Source organism: Solanum stenotomum, chromosome 6 (assembly GCF_019186545.1).
Source record: "Solanum stenotomum isolate F172 chromosome 6, ASM1918654v1, whole genome shotgun sequence".
NCBI classification, from domain to species: Eukaryota; Viridiplantae; Streptophyta; class Magnoliopsida; order Solanales; family Solanaceae; genus Solanum; species Solanum stenotomum.
Genome location: NC_064287.1, coordinates 37,937,808 through 37,954,533, shown reverse-complemented (window position 1 = coordinate 37,954,533; position 16,726 = coordinate 37,937,808). Strand labels below are relative to the sequence as shown.

Here is a 16,726-nt window from a genome sequence, read left to right as displayed (position 1 = left end):
TATTAACTGTCTCGATTCGACCTCGCTCTACATAAAACACTAGATCTATTTTAATGAACAAGTTTTAAACACTAGATCTATTTTAATGAACAAATTTTTTTAAAAAAAATCAGATATCATCATTTGCATATTCTATGTGGAGAACTCCTTGGCTAATTGTTCTTTTGTGCAATGTAAATACCCATAAGAGCATAGAAAAGATGCCTTTGCACTATTGATTTTTGGTCAAATGTGAACATTCTAGATGATATGTTGCTTCAAATAAATTTTCTTTTCACTTTAAATTATTAAATAAAGCTGGAGATGAGACCAAAGGTGGGATAATTATATTATTATTATAATTAAAAGAATTGTTGGTTGAATTAGTACTGAACAATTCAAGATGATCTCACATAGTAGGACCAAACAATCTTGATACCTAGGCAACGTTCTTAAATGCTTTAAGGGTCGCTATCTCTAACAATAAGTATATGCTAAATTTTTTCAATTGATTCCTCCATATTTTTGTTAATTAGCATTAACAAATTAATTTAGTGAGTTGTTGCACTCTCCGTATTGCTTTTAGTCAACTTGTGATTGATTTATGTGTCTGCTTGAATGAAATTATATTAAGAAACCAATAACATCAAGATCAATGACAGTTTTTCAATTTATTTAATGACTAAATGCCAACTAATTAACAATACAATATATTGTAGTTGATTTGTTGAAGCTTTATTACTAACTATGTCCCTCGCTAATTAATTCATAAACTTTATGAAAACTAAAAATCATCTGAAATTTATTTTCTACGTTATCGATGTAAGAGAATAGTTACACTGTCTGAACATTTAACAGACTAATTACATAGTATAATTTTCTTTATTAATAGGTTTAAATACATTAACAACATAAGAATCTTCATATTATGGAGTACTATGTAAATTAAATACATTCTGAAAGGTCATTTCAACATCTTACTAAATTGGTCTTCTGAGCATTCTTTAATTTGATTAAAAAAAAAAGGTATAATACGATCATTTAACTTGATTTCAGTTGGCATATATGTTCTCCAACTTTGAATGTGCACATGTAGACATTTAAAATTATATAAAATTGAACAATAAGACACACACATCCTACGTGGCATAATGCACGGTCAAAATACTCCTTTCACATAGATCAGAAGAGTAGAAAAGATTAATTGGATCGAAAATAGCAGTACTATCTACTCATTTTATATGACACTCCATTTTTTATCTATTCAAAAAAGAATAGGGTGATACATTTTTTATTTAAAAACAATTTAATTTATAATGAAAAAATGTATGTTAATGCATATTTAATAAGTACAATAAATTCTAAAAAAATAAAAATTAATCTGTTCTCCAGTCAAAAACCTGAAGAATTACTTGTTTATTCTGAAGAAAAATGCCTTACCTACTTATATTACTGTCGGCGTTTTGGTGTTCCCTCTTTAATTATTAACAGATTTAACGTTAATTATTTGTCTGTGCAAATTAATTAGCTTCTTGTGCACCATTATTTTTCTCAAAAATCTCCCTATTTCAGTTCCTGCTTTTTTGGTTTAATTTAAATCAAAGTGCAAAAACATCACAACATGGGAAAAGACGCCCAAGAACAATTAAGCCTAAACAAAGATAACAAGGTATGACCTCTTCTATAACTTCTGATTAATTATGAAGGTTTTGTACTAATCAAGGTTTTAACTTCATGATTAGGATGGTGAAGTTGTAGAATATTCCTTGTTACCTCCTGTACCAAAATCACCAATTAATAGCAGACCAAACAGCATGGTGATTAAGGCAAGTTCAATTTCTCTCTATCCATATGCTAATTTTAATCATAATTTTGTTCCTATATATGGTTGATGAAAATACTAGTCTTCTTTCTTGTTTTATGTAAAACATTTTATTTGAAGAGTGTAAAATATTTTTTGAAAAAATATTGTATATATTAAAGATTTATAGTAAAATTGGTTAACTTGATGGTTTTTGTAATCTTCGAGTATGAAATATTGATACCAATGTTTTTGTTGGTTAAAGTAGTGATGTCAAGTTGAGAATTGAGATAATTGTGAAGGAAAATGACTTTCACCTAAAGTTGAGCGAAGTCATTTTTCCTGATAATCAAACGTGATATAAATTATATTCTGGAAGACGTTTTTTTGTCGTACCAAATACACCTCATGTTTAAAAGGAGTTGTTGATAAATGAACAGAAAGCAAATACTGTAATTCCAGCACATTTGGTGGCAGAAGCAATATCAACACTCCATGGGCTTGATTTAAGATGGTCAGGTCCAATTACACCAAGTGAAATGCAATATGTTCAACAATATGTTTTGGCTAAGTACCCTGAATATTGCAATGGACTTGTGGAAGAAGGGGATAAAATCGATCTTTATGCACTTTGTATGAACGATGATTCGTCGTCTAATGAAAAGGGAAAATCCCCGAGGAAAGAGTCCTCATCGCCTTCTTTTGGTAGTAGTAATTCAGAGTTGGGAAAAATCCAATTGGAGCCATCAAGATTGCTAGATATCCTAACAAAGAAAACTTCGTACCAAGGGAATTTCATTTCAATCCCAGAAATACAAGTCCGTAATCGAGCATTGCAACAATGTGGACTAAGTGAAGAGGAGTATTTAGTTGTTTTTGCACTTACATTGAAAGAAGCCATGATGATGATTGGAGAATGTTACCCTTTCTTCAGGGGAAATTACTACATGACAATTCTTGGTGAAGAGTATGATTGTATACGCGAATTCGTTACTTTTAAAGATTCAAAAGTGATTGCAGCACCAGAAACATGGCTTGATTTGAGGATCAAAGGATCACAACTAAGTCAATATTTTCGGAGGAAATCAAAGCATAGTCCAAAAGGGCTATTTGCTTATCCTGCTTATGTAGAAGAAACGCGCTATTCAATGCATTGGATCTCAGAAGCTCATAGAAATTCATGGCATGTTCTGTTAGATGCTTCTTGTTTGGATGCAGGAAAGGAAAGATTGGCTTTAGCATTACATCGACCCGATTTCGTGTTGTGTACAGTTGATAATACACATGCTCAGCCCTCTAAAATCACTTGCCTTCTTGTAAGGAAACAGTCCTTTGAAGCCGCAGCTTCTTCAGCAAATTAATTTACTCAAGGTTGACAAGTCAGACTTGCTCAAGTGGTTAAGCGATTCTGCTATCATCTGGTAAGTTGAGGGTCCGAGTAACTATACATGATAAGTGGAAACACTATTGATCCTATGACGGGGTGATGTGGTGGGTGGGTGGGTGGAAAAAAAATAAATATTTACTCAAGGTTAGGGAAGAAGTTATAAAAATTTGTGCATGTACAATTATCTGTTTACTTCTGTTGGAAAGAGAGACAATTTCTACTAGTTTTCATTTGCTTTGAATATGATTATACATCATTGAGATGTTACATTTTCTTGCCAAACTTCTTTATGGGTGGATGATCTAATTCACATATGGGAATATTTATTGAGATTTCTTTAGGGACTGATTAGAAAAGTGTGGTATTATTTTTTCTTATCTTAACTTAAGTAAGCTCAATAGTTTCTTTAGGATAGTTCCAAATATATAAAATAAATATAGTCATATTTTATTTAGCTAAAAGTCATAAAAGTATATATTGATTATACACTATAGCTTATCAAAAGTAAACGAAAGTATATCATGACTATACACTATACATGAACTATACACGGACTATACATTATGATACACTAAAAAAAACTCAATATAGCTTTTTTGCTAAGGATTGTTCATCATTACATAAGCTTACAAAAAAATCTAGAATTCATAAAACTAGAAGCAACCAAACAAAATTTAAGCAGGGTCGAATATGAAGTTGCCCTTCTTCACTCGAATCTAATATTGGGCTTGCCAACTACATCATTCTTCAAGGTGGATGTAATCTTAGAAGGAAGATTTATGGCCTCGGTACAAGAAGGTAGTTGTTTTGCAATGTTTAGTCATATTCGCAAGCAAATCCATTGTAGTGTTACCTTCTCTGAATGTGTGAATAAAAGAGAAATGACCAAGTGAACTCATGGATCGAATCTATTTAATATCATATTTGATCTGCCAAAGGGGGTTGATCATACCTTTAACCATCTGAATAATCAAGATGGAGTCTGACTCAACAGTAACTCAGAAAATCATGATCTATACACCATCTTCGACCAGTCTTTAGAGCTAGAGCCTTGACTCAATTATTTGAGCAAAAACCAAAATAGGCACTGAAAGATATAATCATTGGTCCAGCAAGGTTCCTAAGAACTCCTCCACCTCCAGCACTTCCAGGATTTCCTTTACTACAATCATCCACATTCAATAACTCAATATAGCTTAATTATACATGAAGTATACATTGTCTATTCAATCTCGGTCAACTCATAATCACCTCTAAACAGTTCTAAATTATAGATATGAAATCCTCTTGATATTTTGTGTCTTTTGATATATAATTTACTTGAAATGATTCACGTTTACCCTACGTCAAAATTCATTTTTAAAAAAGCAGCAGCAGCAGCAAGACGAAGAAGAATGAAGCAGGCCAAATTTTGCAAGGAAAAAGTGATGAATGGTCATTTATGGTAATATTTTATATAAGAAATACAACATAATAATTATTTTGTCTAATTTACCAATTTTTTATGGTGAAAGAAACATAAGTTTTACTTGGTATGTGAGGAATTATTATATAAATAAAAAAGTGTATGGTCCTACCCCTCTTCTCCACAGCCCTCCTCTTTCCCATTTCTTTCCTTTTCACTCAGTTTTTTTTTTTGGATTAGGGTCTGAAAAATACCTTAACTTTGGTCGAATTTGTTGTTGCGATAATAAACTTTCATGAGGACCAATTACCTCCCTAGACTATTTAATACCGTATTTTTTACCCCCTGAACTATTTCATAGTGTATTTTAAAGGTATATATGTGTCCACGTGGACACATTATTATTTATAATTTTGCATTATTTTTTATGTCCACGTGGGCAAATATATATGTTTAAAATACGGTATTAAATAGTCTTGGGAGGTAATAGGTCCTCATGAAAGTTTAGTATCGCAACAGCAAATTCGACCAAAGTTGAGATATTTTTCAGACCCTTATCCCTTTTTTTTTAAACAAAAGTTCTTATCTCATCTAATTTTTCACATCAATTTATCTTAGTCATGACTTTTATTTATCTAATTCTTTCTATATCATTCATTCAATTATTTTTTCCATTTGANTTTATTATATCGAGAATATAAGAAGGAAAAATAGCGAAGATAATTATAAGAAATTTATGAAAATGGAGTTAGAGAATTTATAACTAAACATTGATTTTGAAATAAAGCAAAAAACATAAAGTTGAATAATTCACATGGTCAAACTGCTCCTTAGTCTCGTGCGTACCAGCAAACTAAATCCATACGTAACGTACATCAATTCATTAAAACAAGACAAGACGAGCTACAACCAAAAACTTTAAGGAAATTAAAGGCAAAAGTACGTTTGACAATCAAAATACTAGTAGCTCCCTAGGAATTACAGCTAAAAAGATTGCAACAAGTGCAGCAGCCACAACTGTTCCGGTGACTGAAAGTTGGGGTCCGTTCTTGAATCCGTTCGAGACGTCTTTGTTAGTATCCGGTGATGATGATGATGATGATGAAGGTGTGGTGGATACAGGCGATTTGCTGGTCGCATTGGTGAAGATCGCATAATCGGGAGAAGTTGGAGGAATGTTGAGTAACTCTGCGTTCACCAAAAAAAGAAATTCATGTGAAGGCGTTTAACTGAACACGATATTTATGCAAAGGCCAATGCATAGTGACAATATTGTGTTCATCTAAATCTAGTATTATTTCCAATGTGAAACATAATGTTATGCATAAAGATCATCTACTAAAATTATAACAAATAGTAGGTAAGAACTTATAACTCATAATCGATCAATGTTAAAATACTTAAAAGTTGAAACCCTAGAAATTAAATTTTAGATCCGCTTTTGCGTTTAAGTATAAAAGAAAGATCTTTGAAACATAGAAAAATTAGCATTTTTTTTGTTTTATGACTTTTAAGTTAGTATCTAGAAGTTTAATGACTTTTTGTGTTAGAAAAGATAGTTAAATGATTTTTGTAAACACAAGTGATAATTAGGTGATCAACCATATGTACAATTTACCCCTAAAGTTAAATTGTCACCCTCTAAATATAGAAGTGTCATTTTTTTTTAAATTAACTAAAAATGAAATTATTCACATAAAATTGAGAAATAGAGACTAGTATTTTCTTTACACTCCTAAATAACATATTCTTTTTCTGATAAAAGAAAAACTCTATAAATTACTCGTGTGGTCCATTTTACTTGTGATGTAGTCCCTCAACAAAATATAACGCCTTAAATACTAGTTTGACTAAATGACTCTTATTTATTCTTTAATTTCAATATAATACGCTTTGTTTAATGTTTACCACATTAATCTCTCTCCATTTTTATTAGAGAAAGTGTAAAAGTGAGGAATAATTATCTTTTTGGGCCACCCTAAAAAATATATCGAGCAAATGTGTATCTTTTGTATATTAAATATAAATATAAATATACCATAAGATATATATTATATACATAATTAGTCATTATAGTGTGTATATTTTTTGTTAGCATCCATAATTAATTTTGGTTGATGGACCAAAAATGAAAAAAAACGATCCTTGTGAAAATAAAAGTTATTTTAGACCAATAATGTTTAATAAGCTCAATAAGTAAAATGAAGCAAATAGAGTAGGTAGCCCAAATTGACACAAATTGTCAAAACTCCGGGACATGTAGAAGACACCCCATCTAGTCATCTACCTTCCTTTCATTTTAATTACAAACTTTAGAGTCAAAATTATTCAATATACACAAATTTTACCTCATCAAGTTATATTTATTCATTATAATAAAATAAAGAATATATTTTTAAAAAAATATTAAATCTCATATTTTAAGAAGATAATCAATAAATATCTTTGAATATATTTTATACTTTGATATATAAAAAATAAATATTTATAAATTATGATTTTAATAAAAGACTATTTATATCATCAATTTTCATCAATGTATAATTAGGACTTGTACTATTGAATACATTATGAGATAGTCCATAATTAATAAAGAGGCTAAATTTGACTAGATAGGTAGATAAAATAGGACTTGTACTATTTTAGACCAATTATGTTTAATAAGCTCAATAAGTAAAATGAAGCAAATAGAGTAGGTAGCCCAAATTGACACAAATTTTCAAAACTCCGGGACATGTAGAAGACACCCCATCTAGTCATCTACCTTCCTTTCATTTTAATTACAAACTTTAGAGTCAAAATTATTCAATATACGCAAATTTTACCTCATCAAGTTATATTTATTTATTATAATAAAATAAAGAATATATTTAAAAAAAATATTAAATCTCATATTTTAAGAAGATAATCAATAAATATCTTTGAATATATTTTATACTTTGATATATAAAAAATAAATATTTATAATTTATGATTTTAATAAAAGACTATTTATATCATCAATTTTCATCAATGTATAATTAGGACTTGTACTATTGAATACATTATGAGATAGTCCATAATTAATAAAGAGGCTAAATTTGACTAGATAGGTAGATAAAAGTCATTTTCGGGTGCCTAAATATCTGTGTCACTGTCATCACAACCAAAGCAACCTTAAATAAACGAAAGAATTTTTTCAAAAGAAGAAGAGGAAGTAAGAATTTATGGTCATTTAAAATAAATTAAAGAATTATTTTTCAATTTAGATATAAAAATATAGATCTTTGATAAAATAAAAAAAACTGATTTTTTTTTAAAAATAGCCTAAATATTGTATTTCTCCCAATCCAAAGTGGTCCAGCTGTTTCTTAAATTCGATCACTGTTCAAAACGAACAAGTTGATTATAGTATGAATGCATTTGACAGATGTTACTCTCTGTCCCAACTACTTATTATATAAATTATATAAATTTTGATCAATATTTTGATAAGTTTTTTAAAAATATATTCATATAATAATAATACTTTTTATAAAAAATTTAAATATTTAAATTTTAAAATATTGAATTTATTTTTATTCAATTTTGTATCTACTATTAGTTAATTTAACTCTCATAAAAGTATCACGGACGGAGGAGTAACTTCTAAGTTTTATGTATGTAGTTCATGTAATCACTCCTCTTTACTTTTTACTAGTGTCTTATATTGAAAACTTTTTTTTTTTTAATCTATTTTGATAAATTAAGAAAAAATTATTCTCTAGTATTTTGTTATTATTAAATAATTATATAAAATATTAATAATTTAATTTAGATTTCAAAAGTATAATTACTAAATATAATTTAATAAAATAAACTCCTTACAAATGCTCCATTTTGCGTATTTGTTTAACTTGACACACCTTTTAAGAAATAATAATAAAAAAAATGTTACAATAAAATCCTGAATTATTATATGTTGAAAAATGAATTGGTAATAATTATAATATAATAGTGAAAATAAAATAAATTCAAAATTCTCTCTTTGTATTTTAAAAGGAATGATTTAATTAATTCGCTTGATATTGAATTTTTTTTAAAAAGAAGATTTTTTAGTCTAGTCGTAAATTAAAGTTATGTCAAATGTACTTGAATGTCTTTTAATATTGGGATTTTAAATATATCACGTGGAAAATTGAAATTAAAGTATTGCTAAAAAGGGAAAGAGGTCATTTTTTTAAACAAACATCATTCTTTTTTAAACAAAGAGAATAATAAATTATCAATTTATTTAGTAAATAATAAATAAATAGAAAAAAAACACATCTCTACTTGACTAACTAAATTTACATACACCCCGATATGCAACATGATATAACAAGTGATCTCAAACTCTTATACGAGCATGAGATTCTTAATAAAAAAATCAAGAAAAATGTTAAAAACACCTCTAAACTTGACGAGAATATAGGGATGTATTTCACTCATATAGTAAAATCGAGGGTATATTTATGTCCAGTTAATCAAATAAAAATATATTTTTAAGTGTATCAATAATTTGAAAATAAACTAATAATCAAAGCCGAATTTAAAAATATCTCCAATACTTCTATTTCTATTAATAATATAGATATAATATAATTTTTAAAGAATTGTGTCAAGTAAACCAGTCATGTCTAAAAAGGATCAGAGAGTGTACATAGCTTATAAGTCAACTATTGACTATATATGGTATGACATGAACTATACGTCTCACATGAAAATTAAATATGTCACATAACAAATTTTTCTCTATACACTATTAGAGTATAAAATGCAGCTAAATATATATAAATTTATAGTATATATTATAATTTTAAAAAAAACTTACTAGGACAGTTAGAAATACTAGCGTTCGTGAGCTTGCAAGCAGAAGGAAGCTGAAGCAATTTTTCTTCTTGAATTCCCATACTCTTCAACTGAGGACTTGATCCTTTATGGATCTGTTCTATTATGTAACACAAACAAACCGGGTCATGATCCTTTATATCCTCCGCCGCATCACAACACTCCTTCGATGGCGACGGGGCCTTCCCCGTCGCGTATGTCAAACATGCAGCCACCTTTTGAAACTCCGCACCACACTTGTCACCCAGACTCTTATCATCACCATTAGCTAATACTATTCCACTACAAACGATTAGTAAAACTACTAAATTATATGCACTTGCCATTTCTTTTTTAGGGTTTGTGTTGTGTTGTAGTAATAAAATGTAGATGTTTTTGTTGTGTGATATATTTATGGAGCAAGCATAAAGTGTTATAAATAGGAATAAATGGGGTGAATGAATAATAAAGGTGAGTAGTTGGGAACGTAGTGAATTATAGGCTGGTTGTCAGCATGTGAAACGGGGATGGTCTTAAATGAAGTAAGCTGTCGTATCTGTATTGTATATGATTAATTCATTTCCCGCTGATTCTGTTGGAGGGTTTTCATCCGTTCATTACTATGCGAGTAGACTTTTTCGATAAACCGGATCGGGTAAAATGGCATTAGAAAAAATGGCTCATATATATTCTTACCGTTATACAAATGACTCACATATATTCCTACAGTTATAAAATGAGCTCATATATACTCTTAGTTTAATGGAAGTAAAAAAAAATAGTTTTAAATTTATATTTTTTACTTTTAATTTTTTAAAAAAACTATGTAGGGGTATATATAATCCTTCTAGCAAAGTTCAACGTATATTTTAATTTTTTTTATACATAAATTATTTTTTGAGGTATTTGATTATCATTATTTGAGTTTCTTATTTTTATTTTATTTTTTTCTTTCGTTCCTTAGTGTAAAGAGAACATTTTAAAACTAATTTTTTTGTGACTATATTATAATTTTAAAATATTTTTTTCCATTATATTTCATTTAGTTTTTATATTTGAATTTTTTTTGGATAATCTATAATAGATTTTACAACAAAATTAGTGAAACATAAATAAATTTGACCATCAAAATAATAACTTTAAATTAGTCGTTGAAACAAAATAAAAAAAGTTAAAAAAATTATGTGTGAGGATGATTAATTATACCCATATGGGATTATATATATATATATATCTCTTTTTTAAAATAGTTTTAAAAAATAATTAATTTTTTCACTTCCATTAGAGAAAAAGTGTATATTTGAGTCATTTGTATAATAATAGGGGCATATATGAGTCACTTTCATAATTAGGGGTATATCAGCTCTAAATGACAAAATTGAGGGGTTTATCGGGACCTTTCCCTTTTTTTAATATTGGTTGAACACTTTATGGTAGTCTTATGCTAGGTATAACTAATACATGAAAAATCATGATACTAGCAAATGCAAATATTTTTATTATATGCATTAGCATGATTAAAGATATAATTGTCCCAAAAAATCTTTTCCACCTCCTTTCCACTACTTATGTAAAGGATATTTTTTAAAAAAATTGTCGTCATTCAGCTTCAACATCAAATTTTGATCGAATAATCTTATTGATATNAGTTGAGGGGTTTATCGGGACCTTTCCCTTTTTTAATATTAGTTGAACACTTTATGGTAGTCGTATGCTAGGTATAACTAATACATGAAAAATCATGATACTAGCAATGCAAATATTTTTATTACATGCATTAGCATGATTAAAGATATAATTGTCCCAAAAAATCTTTTCCACCTCCTTTCCACTACTTATGTAAAGGATATTTTTTAAAAAAATTGTCTTCATTCGGCTTCAACATCAAATTTTGATCGAATAATCTTATTGATATATTTTTTGGACCAAATGTATACATTAATATTAATATTTTATTAGCATATTTATGAACGTTTTCGTAAAGGTAAATTATCTCCCCTCATATTTTATTTTCTTGTTTTAAATCTTTTGCACAAATAGTTGTTATTTCGTAAACAATTGTGAAAGGCCACTAGTTAGAGTACTTCTGACTACAGGTGGCAATTAGATGAGTTGGGTTAAATTTGGCCGAGTCATAATGGGTTAAGATAATAATTGGGTCAAGATCTAATATATTTAATCCAAAATTGCTTTGGTCAAAATAGCTTTGGTCAAAATGGGTTAGTGTCACGACCCAGACCGTTGTGATTGGCACCCACACTAACCCTCCAGTGGGAGAATCATTGCTACAACCCAACTAACAACTTAACTAAAAACTAAGACATTTAAAGACACAAAAGCAAATTTAAATGACAATAAAAATGGAGTCCCTATAAACTCCAAAGGTTTAAACAATTAACAAACCAACTAATGTGAAAATTCAACCCCTAGAACCTGAAAGTCATTGTACCAAAACTCTACGAACGACAAGTCTAAGAACAAGGGGTACAATCCCGAAACTAAACAAACACCTTTAACAAATAGTCTGAGTACGAAGAGAGTGGACTTAAACAAGAAAGATCCATGGCAGCCTGAAAGAACTGGCTCACCCTTGAATCCGGTCACGCTCAATAGTCACCTAGCTGAGGTATATTAATAGCCGCTTGAAGATGCCCTGTACTCAACAAAGAACAAGCAAGTGTAGTATCAGTACACAACCACAGTGTACTAGTAGGATCACGCGGCTATCCCAATAAGTGAAACACATTCAAGTAACCACAACATTATAAATAGGCATATACCAAACATATTCAATATTAGTCATCTTTTCAGGATCAATGTAGCATTCCACATTCTCAATAATACACATTGGTTATCATTTTAGAGCAACAAACAGTCTTTCAACCTCAATCACCATTAGATATGAACATAATCATCACAAGTAGATACACAACACAATTCAATGGTCCTCTCACGAAATCCAATTCAATGGTCCTCTCATAGAATCCAAACCCCAACTGTTAGTGTACCGGTTCGTGGTACCCGATCCAATATTTATATCGGAACGTGGCACCGATCCCATATTTATGTCGGGACGTGGCAACCAATTCAATATCTATGCCAGAACGTTCCCATATTTATGCTGAAACGTGGCAACTGATCCAAGTTACTGTGTTGAAATGTAACACCCGATCTATTCAACAAACCACAATCACAATGTATATTCTCACAATCATACAACAAGAGGTGATTCATGGCATATAATTATTCAATTATCCTCATTTACGATTAGGATGATCAATAATGCAACATTCACATACATACATGCATTATAATGAAGCAAGTACAAACATATATCACACTAACATGAAATCACAACCATCACCTACCTCGAATCCAAGCTTGAATTCCTTAAGGCACTTGAATCTTTCCTTTCCAGATTCGTTCTACTTGTTCTTGGTCTACAAACAATTAATTTAACATAGGAATCAATAAACAATAACTAATTACCCGAATTACTAACAATTCTATCAACCCTAGATCATACCCATGATCCCCATACCCAGATTAGGGCTTTCTTCACCATAATTTCCATATCGAAATCCTTCCCCATCGATAATTACCCATTAGATTACGTTCTATGGATCGAAAAACAAATTTTAAGGAGTTAAAATCTTACCTTTAGTCTCAAGAATGGTGAAAAACTGTCAAGAAAACCCCTGGGTTCGTTCCTTAGCTCTCAAGTTTGAAAATTGCAGAATAAAACATTTTTTGGGGTTTATTTCCGACTTTAAGTCGTGTCTGCCCCGCCATGGTGGCACTCACCCCGCCACAGCGACCCCGCCCTGGTGGGAATAATCCTACCACAGCGGCTTGCACAGAAACAAAATGTCGAATTAAGAGCTCCAAATCCCCATTTCACAACACACATTCATCCCAGATACTCAGAAAATACATGTTCATGCTAAGATCAATTTCAGGAGTTCTACTAGCCTGAATTCAATTTCGTAAAGTCGTACAGGTTCCTTAACGTCTTAGCTATCCACTCACACAATCAATTTTATTATTACACATCTTATTCATTACCAGATTTCCTTAGACTTTCCTGACTCCGATTTCCTCCAAATCTGGACTAGGCTAGGAAATTTTTAGTTACTACTCAAAAGCTTTTCTGGTCCAATTCTTTCCCCATTGACTTTTCCCTAACGACGAAATCAAGTTGTTACAATAGATACCAATTTACCCATCACTCGTCCCCGAGTGATCAACTAGGAAAGACTGGCTAAAGTAAGAGTAGAGTAGTATCTGGATCGTTGAATCACTGGGGATACTTGTCCCACATACTTTTTCTATCGACTCTGGGCTGCTAGAAGCTTAGCTTGGATACTTCTCACCTTGTCCTGAGCATCCTTCACCAAATAAACTCCCAAAGGTTTTACATCTTCATCCCCAAATCACCCTATCAGTGATCTACACATCCTCTCATACAATGCCTTAATGAAGTCATCATAATACTCGAGTGATAATTATTATTGTATGTAAACTTAACTACAACAAACGCTAGTCTCAAAAACCACCAAAGTTGATCGTACTCACGTCTGCCACTTGTTATCAAGGGCCTTGACACAATCATCAGGACTAATCCTTTCGAGGTGGACCTGAACCAACCAACACACACTCATAATACTCAACCAATCGTAGTTCTTATCAACATCTCCTTCACACAACATAAATTTCCATGAGATTAAGTTACAAAATTTGATCTTTAGACATCAGATACTCATCGAGGGATATGTCCAAGCAGACAACCCACTAACCATACTATCAAATGCTAGATTTAGCAATTATGATTGTAGATTACCCTTAATAATAGTAGAATTGGACCCAATGATTCCTACATTCATCCACACATAATCAATATATGACCTCGACGACTAAACGAATATTAAGATTGTCGGACAAAAATGATCATACATGGTAGCTCTTCAATGAATTCTCATAAGCAAATGGTACATGTCGAACCACTAAAATACTTTAGCAACTCCGAGACAACACCAATTATGTCATTCGAAATAACCAAATCTTCCTAATCTTCCCACTCAACCAAGAGAACATCGCAGGATTTAGTACCCATGATCCACCATTAGGGATCAATTCACAAAAGTGAAAACACACTAGAGCATAGCTAGTGAATCATACTCACAATACTAACAACCATCATAAACACTCTGACCACTTACCTTATTATAAACCAACACTTTTAAAAATGAAACCTTTCTTAAGTACTTAACAATCAATAATAGTAAACTTGCGACTCAACCCAGGTGTAAGTCCTTTCAAATGCTCAATACCGGATACAATTGATCATTTCTCACCTTGTCAAATCATACCTTGACAAAATACATCACCACGAATGTAGACTTACAATGAAAAATCCGAATTGTAATTCCCATCGTATAACACAATCCCTTTCTTTATCAACATTAGCTTGTACCTTGAAGATTTTTATTAATTCATGGATCTCCATTTATCATTGATCGCATCTCCATCGATCTTACAATATATTTTTGCTAAAATTTCAATCATACTCATTACTAAACTCAAAAACAAGAACCAAGCACTTATTATATAGTTGCATTCCATTACAAACTCTTATTACCCTTATGCTCAGTCAGCCCTAACTATCACCACAAAGTCAAACTTTTCATCAACACGACACCTCAAACTCATGTATACCCATCAAATTCAAAGGACTAAACCAATTTTTATGCACAATTTCTTACTAAATACTTCAATTGTCTTCAGCCAAGTATACTCAATGGGACTTTTTTTTATCCATAAGCTTGTCATCCCGATATTAATCCACCCATTTATGGCTTAAGATAAAATCAACATGCCTCATACTACCATCATTCTTGTTAACAAACAAGATAGGAACACCCCATGGGGAAGCACTAGGAGGGATGGAACCTTAATCAAGAAGCTCCTGGATTTGAGCTTTAAGCTCTCTCAATTCTGACACCACAGGAATAGACTCAATAGAGGGGGATTCGACCTCAACATCCTGAATATGAACCAATCATGCCAAACAATCCTGCCCCACCAGTTTCCTACCCCGCACGACAGATATGACCTTAGTTGACTTAGGCTTGTACCCCTTTCCCACTCTAACCTTTCCCTACCCGGGATCTCTAGAGTTACCAACTTAGCATTCCTATTAAGCACAACATATTAAGGGAACAACCAAGTCATCCCTAAGATTATATCCAGCCAGTTATATCCAGCATAACCAAATCAACTCAAATATGAAAATTCATAAACACAGCAGGACAACACGAAATACATGGGTGACTATGACTGGCTCTTTAACTGGGGTAGAAACATGGATGGGGGCATCAAGTACATCACAAACTGCATCATATCACAAGGCAAATTGAACTGACACATAGGAACAAGTAGAACTCAGATTCAAACAAATAGTAGCCATCCGGTCATAGATAATAGTACATGTGATCACTGCATCTGACCCCTCAACCCTGTTCTTGCCTGAAAAGGCATAAAAATTGAGTCTTGTCATCTTGACGGGCAACCTTCTTGCCTGGCGGCACTGTTCCCTTACCTGCATTACCATTTCCCCGGCCTCCACGGCCTCACTGATTTCCTCCTCATATGCCCAGGTTCTCCGCAATTTCAACACTCTTAATAACTTAACCAGGTAAACATCAGTGCTATTGGAGCAGTCGTATCCTAACCCTTCTTGATATACAATCAATCCATGAAATTATAGTATAGCTTTTAATCTCAATTGGCATAACTTAATTTCATCATTCACTAAACAACCCATACATGTTATGACAACAATACTAAATGCATTTTCCAAAGTAATGGTGTTCATTATCTAACCGTCCCTTACCAAAACTTCTTGAATATTGTCACCTATAAACTTGAATCTGCAAATCAGACCTTAATCCCTTCACAAACGATGACAGTAGCTAGCGAGCCCCACGAAACTCTTAATTTCAGTCACAAAACTAAGTCAGACCCAATTTCCGACTGCTTCAATCTCTTGAGGATCTATCATTACCCATTCCCTCGAATTACATGCCCCAAAAGGCAACCGAAGTCAACCAAAATTCACACTTAAAAAATTTTGCACACCCCTTTTGTTTTTGTAATCACATGGATGGCAATTTTTTTGCTGTTTCTGACAACATTCGTTTTATTACAAGGTTTTATAGTCTATCCTCGATTGTTGAACACTTATTGGATTGCAGCGGTTAATTCAGATTCGATTTGGGTTCTATAAGGAGACCTAGGAAAAATAGAGGAGACATGGCTGAGGTTCTAT

At 31.4% G+C, this 16,726-nt stretch overlaps 2 protein-coding genes across 3 annotated transcripts; one reads left to right on the top strand and one right to left on the bottom strand.

Annotated features, from left to right (window-relative positions):
• The first annotated feature begins 1,442 nt into the window (after positions 1-1,442).
• Positions 1,443-3,272, top strand: LOC125868067 (uncharacterized). 2 transcript variants are annotated; one of them, XM_049548669.1, is made up of 3 exons: positions 1,443-1,648; positions 1,722-1,805; positions 2,221-3,272. In XM_049548669.1, the coding sequence occupies exons 1-3, from the start codon at positions 1,601-1,603 to the stop codon at positions 3,139-3,141; spliced, it is 1,053 nt and encodes a 350-aa protein (XP_049404626.1). In that variant the 5' UTR covers positions 1,443-1,600; the 3' UTR covers positions 3,142-3,272. The 2 variants fall into 2 exon arrangements, with proteins under 2 accessions (XP_049404626.1, XP_049404627.1); XM_049548670.1 differs by having other exon boundaries at positions 1,524-1,648; positions 1,722-1,809; positions 2,225-3,272.
• A 2,048-nt stretch (positions 3,273-5,320) lies between these two features.
• Positions 5,321-9,801, bottom strand: LOC125868069 (non-specific lipid transfer protein GPI-anchored 1). Its single transcript, XM_049548672.1, has 2 exons — positions 9,404-9,801; positions 5,321-5,760 (listed from the first exon to the last, which is right to left on the bottom strand). Exons 1-2 carry the CDS (start codon positions 9,744-9,746, stop codon positions 5,525-5,527), a joined length of 579 nt encoding a protein of 192 aa, XP_049404629.1. The 5' UTR covers positions 9,747-9,801; the 3' UTR covers positions 5,321-5,524.
• Positions 9,802-16,726: the final 6,925 nt, after the last annotated feature.